Here is a 14,943-nt window from a genome sequence, read left to right as displayed (position 1 = left end):
AATCAAGCATGTTAAGTCCTCTTTCTTGAAAAAAACCAATCAAACCTGTGATGTTTTCATGTCCTAGTGGAACCAATTTTGCTTCTTTGGCTAATGAAATCACAAACAATAATTTATTCTTATATTTTCACACAAGTTGTGCTAAAAACAGTACTCGAAAACAAGTCTGGTATATGGGATCCTCAAATACAATAACGAGAGCCCTCCCCCTATTCAAATGCTCCAAATTATATCAAGCAAAAATTCCTAAGCTAACCAAACAAAAAGCAACATCGCTACAATCAGCTGGATAACAAACACAGAATATTGCGGCCAGTCACTACAACAAAAACTAAACTCCCAAATACAAAGGAGACAAAACAGATGAGCACGACCTTAAATGTAAGCGAAATAGGACTGATTCTGATCCAAACAGATGAGCACGACCTTAAATGCTACCTCTCAGGCCTTAGAAGCTTTATCTCGCTTCTAACCTGAGATAATTGGACAAAGGCATTTTGAGATACAACCAAAAACAGAATACAAAAGGGAGCATTTGAGGTTAAAAACATAAAAACATGGCTGCCAACGCAGAACCATGAACAACAGTTCCAATTACGATAACCCTTTAGAGAACTTAAATATATTAATGTAATAATAGAAACCGTCAAAACAAGCTGCAATTTAGAGAGACAAATTCCAAGTGGTCATCACACAGACTGATACTAAAGTGATAAATGTACCAAAAATATTCCAATTACATCATATCGATGTTCAAATTAAAAACCATAGTCAACTACCAAATATAATCCAAAATTAGATAACAAACGTAGTTGCTACATAGTTAATAACCAGCAAAATACTAAGTCAATTTTACTCAATATTACAACTCTTCAAAATTCATCACATCATCCAGCAAAATACTACCAAATATAACCCTCTTAAGCTTTTCCCCGCTTGTCAATTTGTTGCATCGACCTCGCCAAAATCTCATCATTCAGCTTGTTGTAGGAATTCATTGTCAAATTTAAGGCAACTCTTAATCGTGTACCATCATCAACCTACAAAATAAAATCTTGTTGTCATTGGTTAAATTCACATAATTTGAAAGTGTTCAACTTATTAATTAAGAGTAACGTACATCAATCTTATACACATCCGCCTTCATTTTCTCCATCCATGTTATCACCCATATTGCACAATCATTCCTACATTTTAGTTTCAGCATTAGACGACATATTGATGAAATTTTTTAAAAAAGTAAATTAAAACAGAATAACTTACGAGTTGTTTGCCTGCTGTCCCAAATCTTTCGGAATGACAAGGCTAAACTCAGATACTATTGGATTAGGTGTTGTCCCTTTTGTATAGAAAGAGGGATCCAAGAGTAAGTCCTCCATATACAAAGCCTAAAAACCAGCAATACTCGTGTTGGTAAACATATAAAATAGGTATGCAAGTTTCAAATAAGACTATTATGAACAAGGAGAAATAAAAGTATATTATTTTACCAATTTCTTGATACATCTCATTCTCATCCTTCGGACATGTGCTGATTTAGACGGTAAAGAGTCAAGATAAATCAACTCTTTTTTTACCAAATCAATGACTAGAAGGAACCAGTGCATAGAATCCGGATCATGAATTGGTATAAATATCTGTATATATCCAAAGTCAAATAACTAAAATTGAAGTTGCATAAATGTATATTGATCTAAGTAGCAGTATTATGTGGCCCTTTGATTACCTTTGAAATTTTATCTACTTTTCCCATAAACATGGCTTGATATTTTTTAATCATGACTTTAGTAGTTGTATTCCAATCCTGCACATATTGCTACAACATAATAGACATTTATAATGTCAGCTATGTTTTTGTGAAAATTTAATGTCTAAAAACTGAATAGAATGAAGGTTAAAGTTGTGTCAAATTAATACCGAGAAAGTTGTTGGTAGAAACCAAAATTTTGGAAAGATGTCCTTTTTTTCAGCATAAGTGAACATACTTACAGCCAAATCAATTATCTGGAATAATATGATGACATTAGAAAGCTTAATATTTAAAAAAAAAAAATAAAAAATTACTTCTATTCAAGTAACTATATATTCTTACATCTTCGCCAACAAATTTTTGGGGCTTTAAGCATTCAAACAACTTCCTTGTTCCTTGACAAAATCTTATATCTGTAACGACCAAAACCTCTTCCCTACAATATACAATATAAATAAATGTACGAACTCATATCGATAATTTGAGCAATCGATCAATTTGTATGAAATATAATTAATTAATGTTAAATACAATGAGAAATGTATGACTTACTTGTTAAAATTTGTATTTGTGGTATCACCAAATATATATGATGCCACAGCACTTTGTTCAACATTTAGATTCATAGCTTTTATCGGTTTAAACAACAAAGACAGCCACTGCATCAACATTTCACAAATAAATTAACAAAGAAAATATAGAATTAGAGATACAACACATGTGCGATGCTAAAGTAAGTTACTTACATCAGGAATTTGTCTTTCGACGTTTGTAGAGGAAATGCCTATATTTTTTTGAGGTATAATGTAGCAACCCGTAGGTGTGCTGTTCACTACTAGAGCCGGAGAAGAAGCCTGGTTTTTATATGATGGTGGAAAAAACGTTCGGAGATTGCCATCAAATTTAGGTTCATTGTCCTTGTCATTCTTTTCTAGAATCACATCCTTTTTTTCCATTTCATTCTTTTCTAGCATCGCATCCGTTTTTTCCACTTCTTTGTTTTCCATGATCTCAGGTTTTCCAACATTGTTATTCAATACAACTGCCTTCAAGTCATTTATGGACTGTATTATACCATCAAATTTGCTCGAGTCATTTATGGACAATATTATATTGTCAAATTTCCTTTCCAATTTCGTCACCCTTTGCACTAAACACTGTTCATTACACAACAGAAAAACAAAATATATGAACAATGATCATTCTTTTTCTTTTACTCCTAAATGAACATTTTCTTGACTAATATTAAATCAATTACCTCATAATCAGTTTTTTTTGCTCCAGACAAAATGTGGTCATGTGCTTCATGTTTTTCCTTTCCCTCTTTTGAAACATGATTAATTTCTTGGCAGCTGAGTTTCATGAAATAAAAAAAATTAGTAATCAATTTTACTCATAAATTTTGAAGAGAAATAGAAGAAAATTATGGTTTGTTTTTACCTGAAACGCATCAAATCATCAAAAGATGTTTTTTGCGAGTTACACTCAATTTTATGTTTATCTTCATCTTCTGTTTTGAAGAGCATAGGATTCCATTCACCACAATCAGCATTCTTTCCTTTTGGTGTATGAGCAGTGTCTGCTTTACTGTTTTTTATTTTGAAAAGGCGAAGAAGATAAATAAATTAACAATCAATAAGACCGAAACAACTGACTATCACAGAATACACAGACTATCACATAATAGAATTAGATTAAGGAACAAATTTGAGTACCAACCTGGAAGAATCCACACAGACTAAAGAGACGTAGTTACCGTTACTATCCAATATACGTCGTTTGTTCCCCTTTTCGTTGGCCAGAGGTGAAGTAACAGACACAGACTCATCTTCCATATTTTGTTGCTTGAAAACCCTAAAGGTAATGAGTTTTTGAAAAGCTTTCTTAAACCCATCTATTTAGTTTGCTGGGCAAAGGGAACCGTGAAGAATTCAACTAATTTGCGGCTAATTAATGAGGTTACGAGTTTCAAAGTTTCAATTGAAAGAGGAAGAGTCGTTGTGCTAAAGAATTTGCGGCGATATATCTGAGGTACGAGTTTCAATTTCCAGATAAAGAGTCACCTTCCAAAAAAAAAAAAAAGAAAGAGGAAGAGTCTTCTTTTTTTTTTTACCTTATATACCGACTTATTTATTAGTTTTTTATAGGCTGTTAGGTTTTTTTTTTTTTGACAAAAGTTGTTAGTTTTTATTTTTGTAAAAATAAATTATTTACAAAAAAAAAAAAATACAATATTTGTTATTGACTTTATATTCTAAAAAAAAAAAATTATTAAATTATATAAAATTTTATAAATCAGACAATTTGGTCTCACGTGGTAGAAATCACGGTGACTTAAGAGAACTAGTTATTATATGAGGGATTCGGCTGATATAACTAGCTACGATCGAGAAATTTGAATTTTTTCAATCATACCGTTCGATATTACCTAATTGAACTAAACATCTATAAGACATTTGAATTTCATAAATCAGACAATTTGGTCTCACATACTGGAAATCACGGTGACTTAAGAGAACTAGTTCCTATATGAGGGATTCGGCTGATATAACTGGCTACGATCGAGGAATTTGAATTTTTTCCATCATACCGTTCGATATTACCTAATTGAACTAAACATCTATAAGACATTTGAATTTCATAAATCAGACAATTTGGTCTCACATACTGAAAATCACGGTGACTTAAGAGAACTAGTTCCTATATGAGGGATTCGGCTGATATAACTGGCTACGATCGAGGAATTTGAATTTTTTCCATCATATGTTCGATATTACCTAATTGAACTAAAAATCTATAAGACATTTGAATTTCATAAATCAGACAATTTGGTCTCACATACTGGAAATCACGGTGACTTAAGAGAACTAGTTCCTATATAAGGGATTCGGCTGATATAACTGGCTACGATCGAGGAATTTGAACTTTTTCAATCATACCGTTCGATATTACCTAATTGAACTAAACATCTATAAGACATTTGAATTTCATAAATCAGACAATTTGGTCTCGCATACTGGAAATCACGGTGACTTAAGAGAACTAGTTCCTATATAAGGGATTCAGCTGATATAACTGGCTATGATCGAGGAATTTGAACTTTTTCAATCATACCGTTCGATATTACCTAATTGAACTAAACATCTATAAGACATTTGAATTTCATAAATCAGACAATTTGGTCTCGCATACTGGAAATCACGGTGACTTAAGAGAACTAGTTCCTATATAAGGGATTCAGCTGATATAACTGGCTATGATCGAGGAATTTGAACTTTTTCAATCATACCGTTCGATATTACCTAATTGAACTAAACATCTATAAGACATTTGAATTTCATAAATCAGACAATTTGGTCTCACATACTGGAAATCACGGTGACTTAAGAGAACTAGTTCCTATATAAGGGATTCGGCTAACTGGCTATGATCGAGGAATTTGAACTTTTTCAATCATACCGTTCGATATTACCTAATTGAACTAAACATCTATAAGACATTTGAATTTCATAAATCAGACAATTTGGTCTCACAGAGTGTTACCACTTTAACTGAACACTTATAAACAAGGTTGTCAGAACCGGACCGGTCATCGAACCAAATGAAATAAAATAAAATAGATAAAATATCACAAGTCAAAATAAAATAAAATTTATAATTCAAACCAAATGAAAAATAGATGAAAAACAAAAATCTTTCCTATTCCTACGACGTCGTTGTTTTGTTTCAGTTTTTTTTTTAAAAAAAAAAATTAAAACGACGTCGTTTTGCCCTATTTTTTTAAAAAAAATCTGCAAAACCGTTTTCATGACCGGTTCACGGTCCGACCGGCCGGTCCGGTCCGGTTTTGATAACCTTGCTTATAAATAGAGGTGGGAATAGGCTAGGCCGAGCAAGGCTTTGCCAAGCCTGAGCCTGGCCTGTCAAAAAATCGAAGGTCTGAGCCTGGCCTGTGGCCTATCATAGGCTTAAATTCTAGGCCTGCGCCTGGCATTTTGAAAGTCTGATGTGGCCTGTTAGCCTGTTTAAAAGCCTATTTCATATGAACATATTTAAATAAATAATTATATTTATTTTGAAATATACTTATGAACTAATAAAATAATGTTCCATTTGATATTTTAGAGAATTTGACTATATATGTCATCATATTTCAATTCTAGTTTATAATAATACATTTATATATGTTAAAAACTAATGTAGATTAATAAACTTAAATTACTTAAAAAGTTAATAGATTTATAATTTAATCAAAGTATAAATTTTAATATATAAATAATAATCGTAATAAAAATATTATTCATGTTAACTTAAATAGGCCGGCCTAGTAGGTCTCAAAGGTTTTTTTAATGGCCTGCGGCCTGGCCTTTTTAGCTAAATAGGCTTATAAAAAAGCATTGGCCTTCTCTATTTAAAGAAATAGACTGACCTGAGCCTATGTAGGCTAGGCCTTAAGGCCATGTAGGCCGGCCTGGCCTGTTCCCACCTCTACTTATAAATATCACTTAAGATAACTATTACAAGTGGTTAAGTAGTTTGGGAGGAGAACATATGACATCTGATTGCGGTTGTTGTTGTGGTTTTGTTGGTTTAAGTACACACGCGTTACGCGAGTTCGAGTTGTGTCTCCAACATTTTTGTTTTATTTTCTTCATTTTAAGAGATAAGAACCACTTCAACAAGTGGTTACTATCCTCAAGGAGAAATTGGTTTTTTGTTTTATTTTCTTCATTTTAAGAGATAAGAACCACTTCAACAAGTGGTTACTATCCTCAAGGAGACGTATTGTTCTGTTCTTTTCTTTTTTTTTTTAATTTTTTTTTTGATATAGTTTTATAATTTTATTTTGAATTTTAAACATTAAAGTGTGTATTACTTTATTGAATAAAAACATTATTTCTCTATAAAAAAAAAAAAACCAGTATTTGGTGTTAAAGAAGATTGAATAGACCATCAACAATATATACCTGATATTCAGATAAATCTTGTAAGATAATTTGGGTATATGTAAGTTAGGTTTACCTGAATTTCTTTTTCAAACCTTGGCAGGATATTACTTTTAAACTAACAGGCACAACAAGAATTAGGATTTTCAAACCTTGGCATGACATTGCATTTAAACTAACAGCCACAAAAGAAATTAGGAAACAAGTTATGCACCTTAGTCACAATTGACTTAGTAATAAACATCCTCCAATAGTAACAACTACTATAACAAATCGAAAGTTTTCTATTAAAGTAATTCATGATGGTGGGAATCAAAGTTTTCTTTCTAGCTCACTAAATTCAAACTTTAAAATTCACAATTCCACCCCTTGACAAGCATTCCTTTCCAAGCATACCATATTAGGATCTAATGGAAACTAGAATTGTATCAAATTCTGAAGTAGGCTAAACACCTCTCTTGGAAGCCATTTTTGCCGAAAGCTCGACCTCTTCCAACACACCTAGAAACTGATATGAAAAAAGAATTTATAAGAACTCTTATTTTTCCTTAAGTGCACAATTAAATTATGAGTGTTGTGTTTACCCACCGGTGTATACGAGTTTTGGTAGTTTGGAGAGTTCCGGTGGGATTTGTCCGCTAATTGAATTATTGTTCATGTGACTGCTCCATTGAGAAATGAAAGTGATCAGATAACTTGTTATTGTCAAGAAGGCTGCAGGTCCAGAGAAACATCTTGTTAACAAACATATAATCATGATTAAGGATTAAATAAAACCAAGAAAAATATGTAAATGATCTTTGAAGAATAATCCAATAAAACCAAGACTAAAGTTTTATTTTTTCACATTCGTTAATTCTTTTAGTGCTTGATTGATTGAAGAGAATTAAGCATCTAAGGTAGCCATGGTTGACACTGAAATTGAGCCTCCACCACGTATTGAGGTGATATATATATTATATATAGCTAATTGATTAATTACTTTAGGTAAATAAAATATATATGTATTATTTCTTAATCTAAGTTATTTGGTATTAACAGGGAAGATTTACTGCATTGGTGGTTTGTTGGCTTCTTGGCAATGGTGTTCTTTTCTCTTGGAACAGTATGCTAACAATAATAGATTACTATGAATATTTGTTTCCGGTAATTTATCTACTTTCTCAATTCTGATGCATCTTATTGTATATCTCTAGTTTAGCAGCATTCAATTTGGTTCAGTTTCATGTTTCTATTCCTTTCATGTTTCTAAACTACAACATAGCAGCAATATACAACACTAGAAGAGTTCAAAACGAACACTTATCTATGAGGAAGGAAGTTGTCCACTCAAACTATTATTTCTTAAAATCAAAGCCTCCATGTTAGCAAGGGTACCCATTGAGACCAGAATCTTTCCCGACAACTTGTTATTGCTTAGGTCAACATTGTGGACTTGGTCAACTAACTTGACATTTTAGTATTTGGTCACACAAAGCTGGCCACCGTCTCTACAACTACAATATTAGCTGCCATTTGCAATTGCCAATCCATCAAAAACAATAATAGGTCCTACCTCCACTTCAAGAATCCAATCCGGAATCCAAGTTGTCCGTAATCACAACCTTATTCAGTCACACACATCTCAGTTGTTTATTCCAGATTGAATTGTTCAGGTTTCAAGATTAGCTTTTTAAACAAATCTGAACAATTCAATCTTGAGCGTACAATTGAGATGTGTGTGACTGAATAAGGTTGTGATTACGGACAACTGGGATTCTCGAGATAGGACCGCACAGAATCCAAATCCTCACTCAACCTCCTCATATCATGTAATTTGGTCCAACACTTAGATTGCACACCACGCCACCAACAACTATGAACATTACACTTGCACACAAAGATTTCAACACAAGGGAAAAACTAAAGTAAAGTTATACTAATTGTAATTCTAATCAAAAGATCACAAGACTAAACTTTTCTACTTTAAAAAGTCATCAACAACAAGATGAAAGCAATAATTGGTTCGATCATGAAATAATCAATATGATTCTCATTTTCATAACGTGATAGCTGGCAACAAACAATTCAAGTTACAAAAGAATGTGACATTCACATTGCATTGCAAGTTCCACAATCCTTAAGCGGTTAAGCCAATACACTTAAAGTAAAATTAAAAAAAATAAAATACAAAGACCTTAAATCCAACTAATGCTATCTATGATCTTCTCTTCTCCATTGTAAAGAATAATCAGTTAGATCTAACATATCAAATCATTGAATTCTCACAAGCATCAAAATTCTAAACTACACTTATTCAATCACTATGTTCATGAAACAATTGAGTTAGTAGGGTGTAACAAAATTAAAAATCTAAACTTTTAACTAGTTAGCATCATCACTGTCTAATTAAAATCATCATAATCATAAAAACAGAACAAAATGCAACCAGAAGCAGAATCAGAATCTTTCCCGACAACTTGTTATTGCTTAGGTCAACATATCATAGTGAGGTTAAATTATTCCAACAATCAGGCAACTCACCCTTTAATTCATTGTTTGATAAATCCAAAATTCCCAAAATGTTATTAGGGTTACTTTTGCTGCAGATAAAGGGACCTAAATCTGAAAATTTATTATTGGAAAGATGCAACAACACAGCAGGATACACACACACACGCGCAGGATTTGTATTAAAACAACAATATACACACAGGATTAACTCAATATACACGCAAGATTAACAACAACACAGCAGCAAAAACACAATATATACACACACACACACGCAGGATTTGTATTAAAATTAAAAGAACCCTAACAACAACAAGTAGCAATGTCAACCTCAACGATGAATCAAAAAATTAAAAGAAGAAGAATAAACTTACTTGAAGAGATGAACTCGTGCAATAATTTTTGGTAGCGGTGGTCGTCGCCGTCGACGGTGAGGAAGGAAAAGAGGGATGAACAAAAGAGGAAAATTAAGGAAGGAGATGGAAGGATAGGTCAAAATTGTGTGGTTACGTTGAAACTTCTGATGTGGTGGTCGGGTTGGTCTTCGCCGTCCTCGTCGGAGGGTGTGTCGAAGAAGGTGGAAGGTTAGAAGAAGGCAACAACAACTGAGTGAAAAAAAAATTGTAAAATCCCTATATTAAACAATTAATACATTTGGGGTTAATTTGCAAATATTTAAAATAGTAGTAATTAAATGACATTTTCAAAACTAATGCCACATCAGATGGGTTGAGTAGCCCATTCTCATGAAATGGGTAGATAAGAATTTGCCATTTTTTTTTAATGATCTGAATAGCTTTTTCCACAAACGTTTAAAGTAGCATTGACCATGATATATTAAAAATAAAATAACCAGCATTCAAAATATTTTTAACATAAGATTCAATTAAAAAAGAAATTCATACATGATGGTGGCTCTGCAAGTGCACAGAATCGCTACCAAGTAATAAAGTGATAAGTTATCGTTCTCCACAGGGATTGTGCCAAAATTACTAGTTTCACTTATGAATTTAGAAAAATAAATGTTTTGCATTGGCTTTGTTGGTTTTGAGAGAATTTTGCAATTAAAATAAATAACAATAAAATAAAAGACAATTAAAATAAAAGGGTGTGTGTGGCCACACGGGGTGTGGTTAAGTGTTTCGAATCCCTCCCTTATTCTTGCTTGGTAACCGGCGTTATACTTTTCTTCACTATTAGTTATAGTCCGTCGGATTAATTTCTATTAAAATAAGTTTAGAGTTACTATCCCTTATTTCTATTGCAATATGAAACGAGTTAAGTCGCCCGCTTGGTAAGTTTCACCCATGTTTTTATAATATCCTCACCTCCGATGGTTCAGCTTAACTCAAGACGTCTTTACCCTCGGTCAGTTCAATGTTTAACAAGTTGTCACGTGTTCTTGGCTTACCTTGTTTGATTAACCCTAAACGAGCAGAATTTAGTTAAGTGTAATTCTTAATCTTACACCCTTTTGCAGATACTGAATTTAATGGTTTCATATAGGTCGGTTGATTTGTCTTTAGTTCCAGATGATTAGTTTCGTTTTCTAAACCGGTCTCAGCTAATCTCCTAAGAGTTTGTTCTAATGTGAAAACAAAATTGAAATCACAACAAACAACACACTGTTAACTGTGTATTTTCTTTTTGAAAGGCTATTGTCAACTGTATTCATTATTTTTAAAAAATATGTAATGCAAGAGTAAAGAATACATGTGTTTATGTACAAAAAAAAAAAAAAAACAGAATACATGTGTTTCCAAGCATAAAATAAAAAAAAAATACAGCCAAGAATACATGTGTTTCGAAGCGTAAAATAAATAAAATACAGCCAAATCAGATTGACCAGCTAAGCACATTCATGCAAGTGGTTGTTGATACACAGCATATAATCAAAGAATCATCGTCGATGGATACTCATTATTATGACGGACAGCTTCAAGGATTGGCAGCCGAACCACCACGAAAGCCAAAGAGAAGAAACTATATTCTTGAATCAAATAAAGTAAGTCGAGTTTACAAGTATTTGGTTATTGGGAAAAAATGAAATTTATTTTGTAATGTTTAATAGAATCAAAGTTGATCAAATTATTGCAATTGGTACAAACCACCATCAGTTAAGGAAATCTAATTTTTGTCACCATTCTTTAAAAAATGAAAATGGTTAAAAGAAGTTTTTCGTATTTTGTTATTTTGAGTAAATTTGATTTTAGACTTTGTGGGTGCGTTTGATTCGAAAAACAGCAAACATTGCACAAAATACAGTATATGACATAACAAGATAGTACAAGACATGGCAAAATTGTATCGGGAAGAGATAGAGCTATAATATTTTATATAATCGAAAATAAAATAGATATTTTCGTATTTTATATAGGTGTACTATGAACAAAAAGTTGTCGTGTGGTTCGGTGAGGGACAAAAATTCTTGTTTTTGTCTAGTATCTTGCTATCTATTTTGTCTCGTATCTAAATCAAACAGGGTACAATAAAAGTTGTCCAATTCAGTCCTCTGTTTTTTTTTTTTTTTGGCTTTCACCACCAGTTTAATCTGGTTCGGGGGTCAGTTCTGGCATCAAGTGGTTCCAGCCCCTCCCGATCGCAGTTGCGGGGGATCGAACCGCGGTCCTCCCTACCAAGTTTAGCGCCAATCACCACTGAACCAACTAACGATTGGTTAGTCCTCTGTTTTTTAGCATATCGAACACACGCTGAACATTTAATATCTAACATTGCATTTTTTTTGTGACTTAAATATCTAACATTGCATTGAATATAGTACAAAGACCGGGAATTAATAAACTGCTCATACACACAACATGATTCGTTTGGAGATTAATTCCTTCTTTGAAATTAAATAAAGATTTTAGTCACAAGTCATAAACTAAAGACTTGGTTGCATAACTCATTAATAAAAAATAATTTAGTCACAAGTCAACAAGTGTGAAATGTTTTTGTTAACAGTTACACGCTGTTGTGAGTTGGCGTGATGAACAATATTGAAATATTTTAAAACAATATGAAATCTGCATAAAAGATAAAATGATCTTATCATCTTAATGTGATAATACAACCAAGAAACAAGGAAATGGCGGCGCCGAACATGGATCAGTTTGAAGAGTTTTTCAAAAGAGCAGATTTAGACTGTGATGGTAAAATCAGTGGAGCTGAAGCTATCAATTTCTTTCAGGGATCCAACTTGCCTAACCACGTTCTCGCTAAGGTTTCTCTCTCTCACACACACACACATGATTCTTCCGTATTTGTTATTATTATTATTGTTGTTGTTCTCTTTGAGTTTGTGGTTTAGGATTTTCATAACGGATTGTATGAACTACTACAGGTATGGATGCATGTTGATCAGGATAAAACTGGTTTCCTTGCGCGGAATCAATTTTTTGATGCTTTGCGATTAGTAACTGTTGCACAGAGTAAGCGAGATTTAACTCCTGATATTGTGAAGGCAGTGTTATTTGGTCCAGCTGCTGCTAAAATCCCTGCTCCGCAGATAAATCTTGCTACTATCGCTCTACGGTAAGAAACTCACCACTGCAGTGACTGCACTTTTATGAAAATCGCTAACATTTAATAGCTCTTAAAAAGCGCTATTATACGTATCATAGTTATAGTACATATATATTGAAGCTATATTATAGACTAATACATGTCTTGTAGACCCGTTGAAAGTGCTCCAAGTAACTCTTTCTCATTGTCCGTGGACGAAATGGTATTAAGTAGCAGTACAAATAGGGGCAAAATCGAGGCATCGATGAATTTCGGTTTCAGTTTAAATTCCTTACCTGCAAGAAGTGAAATTGAAGGTCATACAACAAGGGTGCTATCAGGTGAATTATAAATAATTTCTATTTGTTTTAATCTTTTTATTCGTCTGCATATTTATATTTATATTTTTGAGAAAAAGTTATCGATTTAGAAATGTTAGGGAGGATTAATTAATAAAGAACATAATCACGTTTTCGTGTTGTGTAGAACAAGAAATTTTGCAAGATGAAGAAATTGACATTGACCTCAAGTCATTGAGCCTTAAGGAAGTAGATGAACTATACAACCGACCCAAAAATGGAGCGATATATGATGAGGTTTCGGCCAAATGGATAACCATTAAGGAACGATTGAAATTTTTGTCAAAGAAAAATGAGAATCTCTCAATTGATGAGGCTATTGAAATATATGATGCATCAGTTCTAATGAAGCTTATGAGAAAACATGAAGATGAGTTTGAAAAGGCGGGGAAAATGGCTCATAGTGGTGTGCTCTTAATGCTTCAAGCAGAAACGCTAAGCAAGAAAGGGCGCCAACTACTTGCGATGAGTAAAACCAAATTGCAGATAGTAGACATCGATGTTATGATTGGTGATGAAAAGAATGTAGAAGGAAAAGATTGATAAAAATATTTTACTGTTTGATTTGACAGAAAACGAAAGAAAAAAAATATTTGTATGACTTAATTATTATATTTTGGCCAATACACTTATACACCTCTTTGTTTTCCAATGGTTTTTACCATTGTTTGTACTGCTATATTTTGATTTTTTTAATATATAATATATAATAAAGAGGTATTCGAAGTACACTTCACCAAAACATAAAAATAAAAAAACAAAGAAATAAGGAGACAAACCACATTTAAATTTGTGAGTGAGTCTCGCCATTACACTCCTTAACAAAAAAAGTATAGTTAAATGTGAAAAATTAGTAAAAAAATTAAGCGAATGGCATATTAATTGGTTGTGTCATTTGTATGAAATGATATGCGCGCTTGCAGTTTGAGTCCTATGTAATGTATTTTTTTTTTTATTAAAGGCGCAATTTTTAATATGGTTTTAGATGACTCTGTAAAAGACATAGATAAACAAATAACTTTTCTTTAAAAAAAGAATATTGTAGAAAAAGTTTTGCTTAATTATCGAAGTTGATGTTTTTAATTATCCAAGCTGTTGTTTTTTAGATACTTCACTTTAAGCACACAAATGAATTTGAAAATATGATTTATTTTTTTTTTATCTTTTTACTAAACAAGACCTTAAATCATTAATGATTATAGAAATTACTAATTTTTATATCGTGTAAATTTATTTGCTCACTAGTAACTTAAATTTTAATAAATAATTTTGTCTTTTGAAAAACAAAAATCAAATTACAATAAAAAAAATTAATCATATTGATAATTGATAATACTTATTTTACACTTTAAATAAATTCTTCGCCTTGTAAAATACTCCCTCCGGTCCTTTTTATAAGGAACACTTAGGGCAAAAAATTTGGTCCTTTTTATAAGAAACTTTGACCAATTTTCAAATGTTTTAAATATTCAATTTCATTTATGCCCTTATTTATTATGAGAGGGAGTTTAAAAATAAGTAAGTTAGTTGAATAAAGAGTAATTAAATAAGGGTATACATGGAATAAATTAAAATTTATAAGAGTATTAAATGAAAATAACTATGTTAAATGTGCTTAATTGGTCTGTGTGATTTTTTCAAAGTGTTCCTTATAATAAGGACCGGAATAGAGAGTATTTAATTTGCTACTATAGTCTATATGTAGTATGCGTAGCTGTTACTTTGAGCCAAAACAAACAAAAGATCCAATTAATTAGGCATAAATAAAGCATTTTTCTCTCTTTTTTTTAAAAAAAATAAAGAAGCATTTTTCTTTGAAAAATTTAAGTAATCAAATCATGAGACTTGTGATGAAGTAGCACATGTGTTTTCAATAAATTAAAGGAAAGTT

At 32.1% G+C, this 14,943-nt stretch overlaps 2 protein-coding genes across 3 annotated transcripts; one reads left to right on the top strand and one right to left on the bottom strand.

Annotated features, from left to right (window-relative positions):
* Positions 1–99: 99 nt before the first annotated feature.
* On the bottom strand, positions 100–9,959 carry LOC123924850. Of its 2 annotated transcripts, none has more exons than XM_045977827.1 (12): positions 9,564–9,959; positions 3,191–3,337; positions 3,009–3,102; positions 2,497–2,907; positions 2,303–2,409; positions 2,093–2,186; positions 1,918–2,004; positions 1,727–1,816; positions 1,491–1,637; positions 1,264–1,388; positions 1,121–1,187; positions 100–1,040 (listed from the first exon to the last, which is right to left on the bottom strand). In XM_045977827.1, the coding sequence occupies exons 2-12, from the start codon at positions 3,274–3,276 to the stop codon at positions 921–923; spliced, it is 1,428 nt and encodes a 475-aa protein (XP_045833783.1). In that variant the 5' UTR covers positions 3,277–3,337; positions 9,564–9,959; the 3' UTR covers positions 100–920. The 2 variants fall into 2 exon arrangements, with proteins under 2 accessions (XP_045833783.1, XP_045833782.1); XM_045977826.1 differs by lacking the exon at positions 9,564–9,959 and adding an exon at positions 3,470–3,839.
* A 2,274-nt stretch (positions 9,960–12,233) lies between these two features.
* LOC123924849 (epidermal growth factor receptor substrate 15-like) lies at positions 12,234–13,818 on the top strand. The gene is made up of 4 exons (XM_045977825.1): positions 12,234–12,412; positions 12,533–12,723; positions 12,865–13,034; positions 13,180–13,818. Exons 1-4 carry the CDS (start codon positions 12,278–12,280, stop codon positions 13,593–13,595), a joined length of 912 nt encoding a protein of 303 aa, XP_045833781.1. The 5' UTR covers positions 12,234–12,277; the 3' UTR covers positions 13,596–13,818.
* Positions 13,819–14,943: the final 1,125 nt, after the last annotated feature.

This window comes from Trifolium pratense, linkage group LG4 (genome assembly GCF_020283565.1).
Source record: "Trifolium pratense cultivar HEN17-A07 linkage group LG4, ARS_RC_1.1, whole genome shotgun sequence".
In the NCBI taxonomy this organism is placed as follows: domain Eukaryota; kingdom Viridiplantae; phylum Streptophyta; class Magnoliopsida; order Fabales; family Fabaceae; genus Trifolium; species Trifolium pratense.
Note: the sequence above shows the minus strand (reverse complement) of the source record. Positions and strands in the feature narration are given on the sequence as shown.

Coding starts and splice junctions, on each gene's coding strand:
- LOC123924850 (XM_045977826.1), bottom strand. CDS start 3,585: ATGGAAGATGAGTCTGTGTCTGTTACTTCACCTCTGGCCAACGAAAAG. Junction 2,187..2,302: donor ACAAATACAAATTTTAACAA/GTAAGTCATACA, acceptor TGTATATTGTAG/GGAAGAGGTTTTGGTCGTTA. Junction 1,041..1,120: donor CGGATGTGTATAAGATTGAT/GTACGTTACTCT, acceptor TTTATTTTGTAG/GTTGATGATGGTACACGATT.
- LOC123924849 (XM_045977825.1), top strand. CDS start 12,278: ATGGCGGCGCCGAACATGGATCAGTTTGAAGAGTTTTTCAAAAGAGCA. Junction 12,413..12,532: donor CTAACCACGTTCTCGCTAAG/GTTTCTCTCTCT, acceptor GAACTACTACAG/GTATGGATGCATGTTGATCA. Junction 12,724..12,864: donor CTTGCTACTATCGCTCTACG/GTAAGAAACTCA, acceptor CATGTCTTGTAG/ACCCGTTGAAAGTGCTCCAA.